The sequence below is a fragment of the Oratosquilla oratoria genome, chromosome 8 (genome assembly GCF_046742065.1).
Source record: "Oratosquilla oratoria isolate Oo_2021 chromosome 8, ASM4674206v1, whole genome shotgun sequence".
Taxonomy (NCBI): Eukaryota; Metazoa; Arthropoda; class Malacostraca; order Stomatopoda; family Squillidae; genus Oratosquilla; species Oratosquilla oratoria.
In genome coordinates this window covers 4,310,042-4,327,541 of record NC_134784.1, presented here as the reverse complement: position 1 = coordinate 4,327,541, position 17,500 = coordinate 4,310,042, and the positions used below count along the sequence as shown (strand labels likewise).

Sequence of the window (17,500 nt, the reverse complement as noted above, 5' to 3'; positions counted from 1 at the left end):
TGACGTCGATCGACAGCAGCCCGGGGCTGTGCCGATTCCGCCCTCGACACACTCGAGTCGACCTCCAGAGCATCGACCTTCGCGTCGATTTGGAGCAGATGGATCTCTTCCAAACTCTTATCTTGATCGTCCTCTTCTTCCTCCTCCTCCTCCTCCCCTCCTCCCCTCCTCCTCCTCCTCCTCCCCTCCTCCTACTCCTCCTCCCCTCCTCCTCCTCCTCCTCCTCCTCCTCCTCCTCCTCCCCTCCTCCTCCTCCTCCTCCCCTCCTCCTCCTCCCCTCCCCCTCCTCCCCTCCCCCTCCTCCTCCTCCTCCTCCTCCTTGTCCTCCACTTTTTCTTCCTCTTCCTTTTTCTCTTTCTTATCTTCGTCTTCTTCCTCTTCTTCATCTTCTTCCTCTTCGTCCTTCTTTTCGTTTTTTGTCCTTCACTTCTTCCTTGTCTTCTTTTTCATTTTTCTCCTCTTCGTCTTATTCTTCTTCTTCCTTTTCTTCCTCTTCTTTTTTCTCTTATCTTCGTTTTCCTCTTCTTCGTCTTCATTCTCTTCTTCCTTCTTTTCGTCTTCTTCCTCTTTTTTTGTCCTTTACTTCTTCCTTTTCTTCCTTTTCATCTTTCTCCTCTTCGACTTCTTCCTCTTCTTCCTCTTCTTCCTTGTCCTCTTTCTCCTCTTCGTCTTCTTTCCCCTTTTCGTCTTCTTCCTCTTCTTCCCACTCTTCCTTCTTTTTCTCTTTCTCCTCTTTTCTCTTCTTCCTCTTCTTCCTTTTCCTCTTTCTCCTCTTCTTTTTCTTCCTCTTCACCATTTTCGTCTTTTTCCTTTTTTATTTATTTTCTTCCTTTTTCTTTCTTCTTTTTATCTTCCCTTTCTTCCTTCTCTTCCTCCTTTCCCCCCTCCTCTTCTTTCTCCTCTTCCTCCTCTTCACCCTCCTCCTCCTCTTACTCTGTCTTTTTCCTCCTACTCCTCCTCTTACTCTTCATCCTTTTCCTCCAACTCTTCCTCCTCTTCCCTCTCTTACTCTTCCTCCTCTTCCTCTTCCTCCTCGTCGGGAGGAGTGACAGGGATGCTGACGAGGCGGACCTCCCCTTCCTTTTTTCTCCCTTCTCCCCTTCCCCCTTTCCCCCTTCCTCTCTTCCCCCTCTTCCTCCTTTCCCCCTCTTCGTCCTTTCCCCCTTCCCCCTTTCCCCTTCCCCTCTCCCCCTTCCCATTTTACCCCCTTCCCCTCTTTCCCCCTTCCCCCTTCCCCTCTTACCCCCTTTCCCTCTTACCCCCTTTCCCTCTTACCCCCTTTCCCTCTTACCCCCTTCCCCTCTTACCCCCTTCCCCTCTTACCCCCTTCCCTTCTTACCCCCTTCCCTTCTTACCCCCTTCCCCTCTTTCCCCCTTCCCCTCTTTCCCCCTTCCCATCTTTCCCCCTTCCCCTCTTTCCCCCTTCCCCTCTTTCCCCCTTCCCCTCTTTCCCCCTTCCCCTCTTTCCACCCTTCCCCTCTTTCCCCCCTTCCCCTCTTTCCCCCTTCCCCTCTTTCCCCCCTTTCCCTCTTTCCCCCTTCCCCTCTTTCCCCCTTCCCGTCTTCCCCTTTCCCCTCTTTCCCCCTTCCCGTCTTCCCCTTTCCCCACTTCGCCCTTCTTCCTTCTCCCTTCCCCTCCGTCTTCCCCCTCCCCTTCTCCCCTTCCCCTCCCCTTTCCCCCCTTCCCCCCTTCCCCACTCCCCTTTGGGAGAATAATTTCCATCTCTGGGTGTTGACGAAGGAGCTGCTCCCTATCCTTTGAGGATTCATCAAAATATACTTCCAAGGGACTCTGTCACCCTTTGTATAATAATTCCAGGTGCCGGTATGGAATTTAATTAAAATCAAAATCTCAACATCCCACGCCCACGAGGTGGGAAGTGAGAAACCCCTGGTAGACCATGTCAGTTTTTTTTTTTTTTTTTTTTTTTTTTTATACCGATGTTGGGTCGCCTCCCCGCCTAGCCTGGCATGGGCTAACGAGACAAAGCCCGCAGTGGGCCCCGGGAATCGAACTCACGACCATCTGCTCAAGAGTTAGACACGGTACGCATTGGGTAAAAAATGGTTCTAGGTTCGTGACGTCATCTTCATTGAAAACGGTGATGGTGTTCACGCCCTTTGTGTTGGTAGCCAGGGCCGCGGGATTCGAACCCGGGAAAGATTAGCTTACCAGCGTTTCTATCCTTGTATATTTTTTTCTGGAGTTGTTTGGCAAGAAAGATAAAGAAAACAAATTGATAAATTAATTAATAAATTGATTGATTAGTAGATGAATAAATACATAAATGAGTAAATGAATAGATAAATCGGTAATTAAAATGAATGAATAAATATATAGATAAATGTATAAGTAGATCAACAAGTAAAGAGTGAAAAAATAAAGCTCAATACTTTAGGAGGCGTAGAGACGATTAGGAACGAAAATTAATTCCGGAAATATATATATATATATATATATATTTATATATATATATATATATATATATATATATATATATAATCTATATATATATATATATAATATATATATATAATAAGATAAATCAAAGTAAAAAATTGGCAACGCGCTCTCTCTCAAAAATAAATAAATAGGTAAATAAACCAATAAAGTAAAATAAAAGATAAAAAAATAAAAAGCTAAGATTCAATCCCGGTGAAATAGTTCAAAGGCAGCCCTCTCCCTCCCCCAAAGATCAAAAAAATTATCATTTGTGACGAAAATTAATCTTCGCGACGTGAAGCATCCTTTAGCAACGATGACCTAATCTCGCGAAAAATAGAACCCGATGAAAGTATTCTCCCTCTGAGGAAAAGGGGGACAGGGAGCGTAATTTCGACGGAAAAGTCAAAACAGGTTCACCCCTAGCACTCCCATCCCCGTGTAATATACCCCCCATCACCTATTATTTTTTCTATATTTTTATTTAATTATCTATATTGTTTTTATTTATATTTTTGTTTTTTTGTTTTATCTAATCGTACATGTTCATTTATTTATTCATTTATTTATTTATTTATCTATTTATATCTTCATTTGTTTTATTTGTCATTATTTTTTCTCTGCAATGTGAGGTGACTAGGCATGCTAGCCCTTGTTGACACTCGGGGCTTTTACGATTATACGCGTTTAATGACGTCACGCGCTGACAGGCAGGTTCGAACCACCTACCCCCTATTTTGATTGACCCACATACAAAACAGACAAATAAACAATAACAAAACAAATCAAATAATTTTATTCTGGCTAATGTTAGACGATTTTATTTAGATGACGAGTCTGTAGCCCCTCCCCTTCCCATTCCCTTCCTATTCCCTTCCTACCCCTCCCCTCCCCCTTCCCCTTCCCCTCCCCTATCCTTCCTCCCCTCTCCCTCCAACTACCCCCTCCCCACCACCTCCCCTATCCCTTTCCTCCCTTATCCCTTCCCTCCCCTTCCCCCCTTCCCCCTTTCCCTTCCACCTCCCCCTCCCCTATCCCTCCTCCCCCTCTCCTTCCGCCTCCACTCCCCCATTCATCCTACCCCTCTCCCTGACTCTCCCCCCTTCCCCCACCCCCCTCCCCTTATTACCCTCCCCCTGGCTCTCCTCCCTCCCCCTGCCCCTCCCCCTCTCCACCTACCCCTCTCCCCCTCTTCCCCCTACCCGTCTCCCCCTATCAACTTTCCTCCACTCTCCCCCTCCACGGTCAATTAGATTGTCTACTTTTAACCAAAAATAAACGTATGACAATACAGGGGTGACAACGAATGAAAAGATAAGAATATACATAAAATTAAGACCTGTCCATGATTGTTCTCTAGAAGAACGATATGTTATTGATAACCAGCGCTTCTATCCTTAGGCGATAATAGAAATTACTGCGAGCCTCTGATCCGTAGGGGCTGCCTTGTATTTATCTAAGTCTTTCTCTCTTTCAGTCGAACCAGAGTGAAGCTGCGTAGTGGTGTGAATTAACGCAAAACTGCGCAATTGCGTCACATTGCGCAATTACGTCATATTGTGCAATTGCGTCATTCTGTGCAATTACGTCATATTGTGCAATTACGTCATATTGCGCAATTGCGTCATTTTGCGGAATTACGTCATATTGGGCGTTCAAACTCGCACGCGCGTGCGCACGATCGCTTTCTCACGATTTTAATTTTTCCTTTTTTTCATTTTGCTTTTAGAACGACACCGTGGCCTTCTTGTAGTCGACTTTGCTCTCTTCAGATCTTTCCTCTCTGTTCTCTCTTGCTCTCTTTCCTCTTAGTTGTTTTCTATCGACCTTTCTCTTTTCTTTCTTTTTGTTTCTCTTCTTACCTTAAGATTTTTTTTTGTTTCTTCCTTTTTCATTCTTCTTTCACACACATATTTCTTTTGCCCCTTTTCTTCTTTCTCCTTTTCTTCCTCTCTCTCTCTCTCTCTCTCACTCACACTCTCTCTTTCTGTGTCTGTGTGTGTCTGTCTCTCTGTATTTTTCTCTCTTTCTGCCTTTCTGTCTAGCTGTCTCTCTGTCTTTGTCTCTTTGTCGGCTTGTCCGTGTCTGTCCTGCTGAGGGCACAGACTTCTTTCCATTTGGTTAGGTTTAAGTTGTTTGTCAATTAACCTGTTAAAGCCCAGAGGCCCACCTGACCTGAATAGAATCGTCTGGAGTTAACCATAACAAAATAAATAAAGCGAAACAGATTTTATGAAAATTTAACCAGAGAATTTATATTAACATGAAGCGTAAAGGTTAATGTTAATTTGAAAATTGACGTGAAGAAACAAGTAAATATAGTTCATTGAATAAATGAAATAGATAAAGAGAATAAAAAATTGATAAAGATAGATTAATTAATAAATAAACAAAAATAGATAAATAAGAAGAATTGATCGATAAAAAATATATATAAAGTTGACTTTCCTGGGCTTTATCTGGTTATGCTGTAGTGCATGAAAATGCTGATGCACAGCATGTGGCATAGCCGCTATGAGCATGCAGGTGTCTTTATATGGGTAATCCGTATTGTGTGAGTGCCCGAGAAATACACACAAACACACACACCGTTTTCTTTAATGTATGTGTAGAAAACGACATCATTAGATGTTGACAACATTTGGTCGTATGATTCAGTGAAGATAAGATTGGATTGGTTCTATGATTGTGACTAAGATTGACAACAATTATTGTTGACAACGTTAGTGTCTTAGCCAAGTTGTCACCTAACTACAATAGTAGATCGTTTGTGACGTCATTATGTCGACACGACGTCGAGTTGATTTTTGAACCGACATTGACGTCGTCTGAAATCTTGGACAAATATCAGTTGGGAACGGACATCTACCGGTGTCTATGTACTGGTACTTGTTTCACAGTACCAGAAACTCGGTATAAAGGTTACTGGTATTCAAATTCCGGTACATTTAACGTATTAAAATCGTACGACATTTCGTTGTAGTCTTCCCCGATAAGACTTCCAACTATCAAGATGAAAACTTTCTTGGTTACAATAAGAATTTTTTTATGGCAAAAATAAAAAAGATAGAAATTCCCTGTCCCTTATATTCTTTCATAATAATATAAATTTTATCATTACATATCATTAATTAGTACTTGTTATCGTATTATCGATATAAATGTTGAAAATGATATTGTCAAGATGAAAAAATTCATGATAATGTTTATGCTTTTGTTTTGAGAATTCTATCTACTATAGGGAGTACTATTACCTATTCCTCTCTCCCACTCCCATTCCCATTCCCACTCCCACTCCCACTCCCACGGGAGTTGAAGGAATCCCATAACTTGTAGTCCCTAAAAATTTATATTTATAAAAGATATTCAATTTAATTTCCGTATGTTATAGAAGTTATAAATTTATTTACTTGTATTTTTTTCTTTACTGTAATTTGATATTGGGTAATTTAGTTTGATCCCTTTAGTTTTAAGTAAACATATATACACGAAGACACACACACACGCAGACACACACACGCACACACGGACATAAACATAGACACACATACGGACACTCTGGAACACGCTCAATCTCAATCACTTTCGAACACTTTCAAATACTTTCGAACACTTTCAAACACACCCGAACATTTTCGAACACGTTCGAACTCTTTCGAACACGCTCGAACACTTTCGAATACTTTCGAACAATTTCTAACACACCCGAACATTTTCGAACACTTTCGAACACGTTCAAACATTTTCGAACACTTTCGAACACGCTCGAACACGTTCAAACACGTTCAAATACTTTAGAACACTTTAGAACACATTCGAACACTTTCGGACACGCTCGAACACATTGTTCATAGGTGGACAGATTTATGTATTATACATAGGTCATTCATATGGTATCTACGTGAAACCCTCGAAGTTGTGTTCTATGTATACACTTCATACGTAACGTGCGGGGCTTCTTAGTACCTGATATCCACGTCACACTACGTCACACTACGTCACACCTCGTCACACCACGTGTGCTCGCGTTACGTGACATTTACGTGTATAAAAGCTGTTTTCATTTCCACGTTTTCTATATCACGTGATAAGTGTTAGTGTCACGTCACACGTGGTGACGTGAATATTTGTCACGTAGATCGTCGTTATTCGTTAGTCACGTGATATTAATTAAGTTCTTTAAGGATACGTTATGCCTTGACGTGCAGGTTTAGTATTTATCACGTATTTGTGTGGTGTGACCCATTCTCCACGTCACATCTTGGTCACGTTCCCTCGTACAAATCACGTGAGCTTCGTGACATCAAATCGACGCTGGTACACGTGTACGTGTGAGAATACATGTATATGTCTACGTGTACGTGTATTGTACGTGTATGGATACGTGTACGTGTAGTGTACGTGTGCGTCTTTCTACTCGTAGATAAGCTTTATGTGTTAAATGTCCACCAAAGTAGATTATCCTTTTCTACTTGCCTACCTATCTATTCATTTGGCTGTCCATTTACTTCTATCCAACACAAATAGACGTCTTTCTATAGCTATTGCAAGTGTGTAATAGCGTCTCCAATTCACAATAATCCACACTCCACATTACATCCACATTGATCCACACTTAACATTAATCCACACGAGGCAGTAATTTACTCCATATTTCCTCACTCCACATTAACCCCATTACACTTGACTCATACTCCACATTAATCTCCACTCCCCACATTAGTCCACTCTAAATTAGTCTCCATATTCATCCACAATCCACAAACAACCCACCATCCATTTTCATCCATTTTGATCCAATTCGTGATTTGATTCAATCTCCCCACATCTTTATTCTCATTATTAATATTTTTCTATTTATCCCATTTCATTATTATTTTTTTTGTTTCACTCCTTGAAATCCTTGCATTTATCTTCTAATCTCCCCCTCTTCTCCTTATCTCCCCCTCTTCCCCCTCCATCTTATCTACTAACGAAATACGTCACATTATGTTAAAATATTGTCACGTTATGCTACGCAACGTTGTTACCTTACCTTGATTTACCTTACCTAATCTTACCTTAACTTACCTTAAAAGCATCGTCACCTTCATCATCATCACCATCTCCCCAAACACTGTAACATATCCTCCAATACGCCTTTCTTCTCTCCCCTCTTTTCCTCTTCTTCCCCTCTTCTCTCTCTTTTCTCCCTCTCTTCTCTCCCATCTTCTCCCTCTCTTCTCTCCCCTCTTCCTGCCTCCTTTTCCCCTCTTCTCCCTCTCCTCTTCCCCTCTTCTCCATGTGCACACATTTATGTTGTAGCACTTTTTGACAGATGGCGCAAACTCTGAGTTCTATACACTAAGGAGACACGTTCTCAGCTGGCGCATAGTACGTTCACGCACAGGTGGTGTTTGCACGACCCGCAGCTGGTACTCGAGTGCCTTTTGCTGATTATATAGATGGTTGCACGCGTATGTTAGTATATTAAGCTTCTCTCACAGCTGGTACACGTAGATGGTTCCAGGTGGTATAGAGCACAAGTGTAGTGAGCACGTACGCCCGCGCACGCCGCCGCACGCCCGCGTACACATTTCACACGTTCACACACACACACACCTTCACACACTTTCACATACTTTCAGAGAGTCTAACTCGCACACAGTTTCAAACAATTGAACATTCACACAAACATATTCTAACACTCACACTTTTTGCACACGTTCACATTTTTATACATTTTTACAAATTTTACACACATTTACAAAATCTAACACACTATCACAATTTCACACATTTTTACACCAACACCACATTTTGATAATTTCACACATTTTCACACACTCACATTTTGACAATTTCACACATTTTCACACTATAACACGTTCACATTTTGACACAATTTCACACATTTTCACACGTACACGATGCTACTACCACACCCGCGCCCACCTTGACAATGCTTCACGCCCATCTGGTGCGCGAGGGCGGGCAGCACCGCCCGTCGGGTCGCTCTTCGAATCCTTCCTCCTTCCGAAATCTATTTCGGCCTCGACGTCCTCTGACCTCCTCCTCCACAGTGACGATTTGTGACCACGATGACCGGACGCCCTACGAACGGCTCCTCTACGGGCTGCACCACGACCAGCGGTGGCTCAAGGAAGTCACCCTCGGCAGGAGGGTCGGCTTCTACAGGTTCCGGGGCGAACTCGGCCAGGGGAACTTCTCCACCGTCAAGTTGGCCTACCATCAGTTGACGCATGGTGAGTACGGACTCTGGGTTGTTGTTGTTGTTGTTGATGGTTGTTATTATTGTTGCTGTTGTCGTCGTCATCGTCATTGTCATCATCGTCACCATCGTCATCATCGTCATCATCGTTATCATCATTATCATTATCATTTATCTAATCAAGTTTACTTTATTTTGTTTTTCTATTTATTAATTTGTGTGTGATATATATATATATATATATATATATATATATAAATATATATATATAAAAAAAAATATATATATATATATATTATTTTTTTATTTTTTGGGGGGGGATTTTTCTTTGGTGGTTGTATGTTTTTGTTTATCTAATCATGTTTGTTTTTTTCATTTTCTTTTTATATTTTTCAATTTTCCATTTTTTCCTCTTATTCATTTTTTTTTTTTTACTTTAGTTTCGTTTACTTTTGTTTTGTTTTAGTTTTCACCCAAACCATTTTCTACTACATTTTCTTTCTAAGTTGTTTTTTTTTACGTTATAGTCTCTACCGTTTTAGTCTCATTTTTGTTCATATTTGTTTTGTATGGCCTCGTATGTATATTTACGAATATTCTCCCGATTCTTTTTATAATCTTATTTTTACCTTTTTACTCGTTTATTTGCCTTTTCATATTCTTTTACGCAATCTTTTACATTAAAAATATATAATTGCATGCTTATTCATATTTTATTTTTATTTTTTCTGAACGTTTTCTTCTTGGGATCAATGTTAATATTATAACGTTTCTCTAAGAACATAAGAATGAAGGAGACTCCAAGAGACCATAAGGCCTACACTAGGCAGTTCCATGTCCATTACCACCTGTCATCTCCATCCATAAAGTTATCTAACCTTCCCTTAAAACAACCGATAGTTTCAGCGCTCACTAATTGGTTACCAATTACATTCCTCTCGTTGACCACTCTAGTAAACTCGCTCTTGCCTATTTCCTTCCTAAACCTAAACTTGTCCAATTTAAACCCATTACTGCGAGTCCTGTCCTGTTGTCTTAATATGATGACCTTGCCTGCACCACCCTTGTTATTTTTTTTGATAAATAGAGAAACGGGTAAGTAACGGAATTGACACCTTGTCTCCTCGTCGTAGTTTTATGTCTTTATTATTTTAGTGGATTGATTTCTACAATTTTCGCAATGGCGAAGAACACAGGTGGGTAAGATTGTTCTTCAACGCTGAACATTTGTTAATTGTTCATTTCGTTTCAAATTGTTCTTTATTTTAAGGAAGATGTACTAGGCGTTAGAAAGCATTTATTGATTCTTTATATGTTAGATTTGTTTATAAATTCATTAATTTGTTTATCAATTTATTAATTGATTTATTCATTTGTTTAATCACGTATTTTCTATTCATGTATTTGTTAATTTATTTGTTTATTTATCTATTTACCTCCTATTGTGTGTGCGTGTACGTGTGTGTGTGTATGTGTGTGTGTGTGTGTGTGTGTGTGTGCTAGTTCTTATGGGTGTATTGAATAAGAGACAGACGAGGAAGCAAAACATGTGTAAAAGTTACGTAACAGGCAGGATTAAAGGCCGTGGAGGGGAAAGTGTTGGTGTTGGAGGGAGTTGGGGGAAAATGGAGGGAGTTTGAAGAAATTGGAGGGAGTTTGATAAGATTGGAGGGAATTGGAAGAATTGGAGGGAATTGGAGGGCGTTGGAGAGTGTTTAAGGGAGTTTAAGAGCGTTGGAGAGCATCGAAGAAATTTTTAGGGTATTGGAGGGAGTTGGTGAAAGTTGGAGGGTATTTGGGAACATTGGAGGGAGTTGGAGGAAGTTGGAAGGCGTTGGAGGTGTTTAAAGGGCGTTGAAGAAAGTTAAAGGAGGTTGGAGAATGTTGGAGAGCATTAGAGGGCGTTAGAGGGTTTTGGAGGGTGTTGGATGGTGTTGGAGTGTGTTGGAGGGAGTTGGAGAGCGCTGAAGGGTTTTGGAGGGCGCTGGAGGGTTTTGGAGGGCGTTGGAGAGCGTTGAATGGTTTTGAAGGGCGTTGGAGAGTTTTGGAAGGCCTTGGAGGGCGTTGAAGGAAGTGGGAGATGGAGGGAGTTGGAGCCCTTGCCGTGAAAGGTGATGTGGGAAAAAGGGGTCGTTGGAGGGTGAGGGGGAGGAGGAGGAGGAGGAGAGGGAGGAAGAGGAGAAGGAGGAGGAGAGGGAGGAGGAGGAGGAGGAGGGTGAGGGAGGGTGAGGGACGGTGAGGGAGTCCGGTAGTACAAGTAGATCGATGTCCACACTTAGAACCACAAAAGACTTAAGACCTCTTCACACTGGGCGGATTATCGTCAACTTGTGCGAGTTCGTTTGCGTGGAAATGGCTTTAGTTAGATATTTTGTTTTTCAAATCTCCAAATGTTAAATTATTTTTGTCTCGTATACCGAGAAGATGAATGGCGAACTTAGAGAAGTTAAACCTATAATACGAATGTTAGACAAATTGATGAGACATTCTAAGATATGGAATACTGAAAGTGAAGTCACCATTTTACTATTCAGATTCAGAAAAATTGAAGAGGATCGGGTGAACAAGGTTCCTTGATTCGAGTGGGTAATCTGTATTCATAGATGAATATTCATAGACGAACAAGTGTGTACTCACAAGTATTAGAGCAAATTGATAAACGCACACGCTCACACACATACGCATACACACACATGCATATATACAAACACACATGTATACACACAAACATGCATGTACATACGCACATACATGCACACAACACACGTTTACACACACACGTTTACACACACAATCATGCATAAACGCGCATGCACATACATGCATACACAATGCATATATACAAACACATGTATACACACAAACATGCATATACATACACATGTATACACACACATGCATATATACAACACACATGTATACACACATGTATATACATACACATGCATACGCACACATGTATATACATACACATGCATACGCACACACATGTATATACATACACATGCATACGCACCCATGTATACACACAAACATGCATATATATATATATATATATATATATATATATATACATGCATATACATACACATGCACACACACACACTGTATGCATACTCACACACATGCACACACACACACTGTATGCATACTCACACACATGCATACTCACACACATGCATACTCACACACACGCATACTCCCACATACATTCACACATGTGAAGCGGCCAATTGACCCTCATTTTTGCATACTGAAAAGATGCGCACTACACACACTGCGAGGTCACGGTTAACAAAGTGTAACAAATTGAACACAATACATCAGGTTCAACGGACCCAGTGTTCCAGTGACCAAGTCTAGAAAGCAGTGAACCCACATAAGAGAAGGTGATTCACTTAGTTAGAAGCTTTGGGAAGTACAAGAAGTTAAGAATAATCTACACAGAATAAAGATGGTGGAGTGTTTTTTTTTTTTTTTCACTCTTCACCCGAGAACAAAAACATGAGGAGACACCTTGGGGTGAACAACTGTGGAGGAAAGAAGGGAGAGGGTGAAGTAGTCTTGAGTCAGATATATAGACTCCAAGCAGTAGTGTATGTGTGTGTGTGTATGTATGTGTGTGTGTGTGTGTGTGTGTGTGTGTGTGTGTGTGTGTGTGTGTGTGTGTGTGTGTGTGTGTGTGTGTGTGTGTGTGTGTGTGTGTGTGTGTGTGCGTGTGCGCGCGCGCTTGTTTCTGTGTGTGTGTGTGTGTGCGTGCGCTTGTTTGTGTGTGCATGCGCTTGTGTGTGTGTGTGTGTGTGTGTGTGTGTGTGTGTGTGTGCGTGCGTGCGTGCGTGTGTGTGTATGTATAATAATTTTCAAATAAAAACACTTTGACATGGAATAACCTGGCAGAAAAATAATCGTAGTATGTCTTGATTATTTATGGATTTGGAGTGCATAATATCAGAATTGCGCCAAAATGAATATGATTAAATTTGTCCCCGGAATAAAAACTCTCACGAGCAGAGGTGATGTGAGAATAAAACTCACGCACACACTCGCACGCGCACGCACACACACACATACATACCCATACACAGAGAAAGGTGGAAAAAGAAGATACGGGTCTAGTTCAGTTTATTCCTGACCGGTTTTACTATACACGCATGCATATACACGCGCACATACACATACATATGCAGACATATATGAATGCACATGTACATAAATACAAACATATACATGGACACACGCACATACATATCGCACCTCGTGGCGCTGTGGTTAGAGTTCTCGCCTGCCACTACGGCGGTCCGGGTTTGACTCCCGCCCAGCCCTGAAAAAAATTCAGTATTGCTTCGCTGCGGGGTGTTACTCCAACTTTCGTGGGAGGGGAGTTCGGTGTGTGTGCGCGTGTAAGGTCACAGTACGTATTACCCATAGATCGTTCATACGAGCTCTGAGCTCTCATCCGGGAGGTTAATAATTGTCGATCACGAGTCCAACACGTGATCCAAGACCATGGTGAATCACCATGGTGAATCACACGCACACACACACACACACACACACACACACACACACACACACACACACACACACACACACACACACACACACACACACACACACACACACACACACACACACACACACACAGACAGCTATGCTGCGTGTATACGTGTTACTCCCAACGACTTAATATGTAATATTACATATCGAACAGGTATCTCGATACTAGAAACGTGAGAACGAGAACGATCTTGCTTGCCCCTTGTCATTACCATCCCAGCCTGTGCGTGTCGTCTTTGTGTCGGCTGTGTGTCACCCGTATCTTGTCACGTTTCATCTGTGTCGTGTCAACTATCAGACCTACTTCTGGTTGCCAAGCGACTTTTTTTTTGTATATTCGTGTCAGATAGACATCTCTTATGGCCCTGCGTGATGGCCGTGTCACATCAGCGTCAAAGGGTGAGTTGTCATTGACAGTGAGGAACCGTCACAGATACGTCACAGACACGTCACGGACACGTCACAGACACGTCACGGACACGTCACGAGCATATCACGGGTACGTCACGACCACGTCACGGGCACGTCACGACCACGTCACGAGCACGTCACGGGCACGTCGTAAGTATGTCACAGGCACGTCACAAACACATCACAGGCAAGTCACGAACACGTCACAGGCAAGTCACGAACACGTCACGAACACGTCACGGGCACGTTACGGGCACGTTACGGGCACGTCACGGACACGTCACGATTATGTCACGAGCACGTCACGGGCACATCACGAGCACGTCACGGACACGTCATGGGTACGTCACGAGTGCGTCACGAGTGCGTCACGGGCACGTCACGGGCACGTCACTGGCACGTCACGAGCACATCACGAGCACGTCACGGGCACGTCCCGAGCATGTTACGGAAACGTCATAGCCACGTGTTGTTCCAGTCTGGAAGGTAGCCAGACTGGAACAACACAACCATACTAAATAAAGGATCATCCAAGAAACTGAGGAAGACAATTGAGGCAGCATACATGAACACTAATAACAATATTGACCATAGAGAAGGCTTTATACGCCTAGCAAAAGCCACAAGCTTATTAATAATAAAATACACAAGTAAAATAACAAGCTCTCCGAAGCGTCCCATGATATGACCCGTCTATGTATAAAACCCCCTGTTATGTTTGAGTTGTTAACTTTGTGATCAAGACCCTGTGGGTCGAAACGTTAAAGCATAAAATTCTCCCATTACTCCTGGCCTGCTTCCTCCACCTTCAGTCTTATTTGTCATAATATAGTCAATATATACACGTACAAATGGCAGGACATTTTGAAGTCCTGGCAAGGACAAAACTTAAGAAAAAAAAAATTCCAACTGTCATCTGTGTTGACTTCACTACCCTGTCACTCTTCTGTCTCTCAGACTTCAACACAGAAGAATCACAAAGATAGTCTGATCCTATTGTTCTTGTGGTATCAGGTAAATGCGATGCTCGGTTGTTGGATGTCTGTCTTCATAAAGGATCAGATTATCCTTTTCCCGTTTTGGATCTTCGTGTTAGAGGGAATTTGTTTATTGGTAGGCTCGTTTCTGTTGCATGATATTTCTGTTCATGCAGTGTGTGTGTGTGTGTGTGTGTGTGTGTGTGTGTGTGTGTGTGTCTGTGTTCTATTATCTTATTTTATTTTGTGTTCTTTCTCTGTTTACCTATTTGTATGCATCTATCTCAGCTTCTCTCATACTCTCTAACTCCCCCTCCCCTCACACACTGTTGGCACAGCAATTAAGGTTTAGGAATCACACAGACTCCAGATGCCGAGCCATGATCCCATCTAAAAAACAAAAATCAGCGTTCGAATAGAAAAAGAAAATGTAGAAAAATTATATCAAAACAAGAGACGTGTTTATCCTTTTCTACAAGGTCACCACTTCTAAACAAATTAAAAACAAAACTAAAAAGTTTGAACAAAGTATATTGTGTGTGTTCATTGCCTTGGAAACACCGGGGGCCTAAGCTAGACTCAAATGAACATCAAAACGAATTAAACTTTGCGTTTATATTCGCGATAATGCACGAGGGACAAACTCCACCAGCTCAGCGTAATTTCTGGTTTAGTGTCAGTCACCAGGTAATGAACACAACGCATGAGCGGATAGTTTAATTAAGACCAAAATGTCGACATTTTGGGGAGACCGACGACGACATTATTTCATGTTTGCGACACAGCGTTTGTTCAATCAATTGTCATTAATGACTAATTCCTCAAGGTCTCCAAAGACTTTATTATTAGGCAGAATATTTCTCTAACGCTGATTTTTTTTAAATGTTCTAAGCTATATATTTCGTTATTGATCTTTTCCTTGTGTTTTGCATATTTGACTACTAGTTGCCGTTAGAGGAACATCCTAAGCAGTGTATAGTCGGCATGGTTTCTCTTTTTCCCCATCTATCTATCTATCTATCTATCTATCTATCTATCTATCTATCTATCTATCTATCTATCTATCTATCTCACTTCCCGTCGACTGCTCCACCTCCTTATGATGTAATATTGTTAGTTATTCTATCTGTAGTGAACAGACTTGTCTGGTCGAAGATGACGTGACGTAAAACATGGCAACACATTCCCGTAGATTTTATTGTCGATAACCTTGTTTGAGTATTTGAATGTCGCTATGCACTTTATAGTAAATCTGCTTTTAAAATGTGTGTTCGTGCGTGCATGTGTATGTGTGTGTGTGTGCGCGCACGTGTGTATACATGTGTTTGCATGTGAGCGTGTACACATAGGCGTGTATGTACCACAATACTATGTTTTGTTCTTATAGAAGTGGGAAGTTGACAGTATATGTGAAAATTTTTCACTTTTCTCTATTCGTTCATACATATATATTTAGATTTATTCATGTATTCATTAGTATATTTCTATATTTACTTATTTCTAATTATTCATTTATTTCTAATTATTCATTTGTTTATTCATTTATTTGTTTATTTTTCATTCCTTTGTCTATTTATTTCTATATTTTATTTTCATCTACTTGTTAAATAATTTCGTATCTATTCTTATTCGTTCATTTATCTATTTACTTGTTTATTTTTTATTATTAATTTTATTTATATATTTTTTCAACTACGGTATCATGCTCAGTTAGTAAGCTCTCTTCGTCTTTCCTCTTGACAGGTTTCAATTCCTTAACTTACAAATGTGATAACTTGGAAGCTAGCAGCTGTTGGACCTGTTGGCAGGTCGCTCCTGTTGGCAGCTCCCCACCTGTTGGCAGGTATCGCCTGTTGGCAGGTATCGCCTGTTGGCAGGTATCGCCTGTTGGCAGGTATCGCCTGTTGGTAGGTATCGCCTGCTGGCAGGTCGCAACTGTTGGCAGGTCGCAACTGTTGGCAGGTCACGCCTCTTGGCAGGTCGTACCTATTGGCAAATCGCGCCTGTTGGCAGGTCGCGCCTGTTGGCAGGTCGCGCCTGTTGGCAGGTCGCGCCTGTTGGCAGGCCGCGCCTGTTGGCAGGCCGCGCCTGTTGGCAGGCCGCACCTGTTGGCAGGCCGCACATGTTGGCAGATCCCCACCTGTTGGCAGATCGCTCCTTTTGGCAGGTCGCACATGTTGGCAGGTCCCCCTCTTGGCAGGTCCCCCATGTGACAAGTTTGCTCATGTTGGAAATATATATTGCCAACATTTCCCATCTACTGACACCAGTCACTACTGGACACCTCGAGCAGTGCTAGCGAGTACGTGTTGGCAGCTACAGTGTAATAGTCCTACGCTCCTTTGCAGTGTAAAACACTGAAGGGCGTGTAACAGTGAAAGGTATCTGTAAGAACGTGGTTAATGATGTAATTACCTCGTTTGGAGGGATAATTGCTTTTGGGTTTGTCCGCCCCGCCTGCCTGTCTCCATCAAGGTCATTCTCGACCCCCCCCCACCTCTCTCCCCTTCTCTCTTCCGCTCTCCGTCTCTCATCCACTCTCCCCTCTCCGTCTCTCATCCACTCTCCCCTTCTCCGTCTCTCATCCACTCTCCCCCTCTCCCCCTCGTTCCCCATATCGCCCACTCACCCCCCTCTCCCCCTCCCACCTCTCCCTCTCTTCCCCTCTTTTCCTCTCACCACTCTCCCCTCTCCCCCTCTCCCCATCTCACCCACATCCCCTTCTCCTCTTTTCCACCTCTCACCTCCTCTCCCCCTCTTCCCTCCTCTCCCCCTCTTCCCTCCTCTCCCCCTCTTCCCTCCTCTCCCCCTCTTCCCCTCTCCCCCTCTCCCTCTCTCCCCCTCTCCCCCTCTCCCTCTCTCCCCCTCTCCCCCTCACCATCTCTTTCCTCTCCCCTTCCCC

At 42.4% G+C, this 17,500-nt stretch overlaps 1 protein-coding gene across 3 annotated transcripts in view; it reads left to right on the top strand.

Moving 5' to 3' along the window:
• LOC143027556 (serine/threonine-protein kinase NIM1-like) overlaps positions 1–17,500 on the top strand; it is a 192,123-nt gene that overhangs the window by 151,498 nt on the left and 23,125 nt on the right. For all 3 annotated transcript variants that reach the window (XM_076188864.1, XM_076188865.1, XM_076188866.1), the window contains one exon: positions 8,505–8,687. In XM_076188864.1, the coding sequence (XP_076044979.1) occupies positions 8,505–8,687 (183 nt within the window). The remainder of the gene's footprint in view (positions 1–8,504; positions 8,688–17,500) is intronic.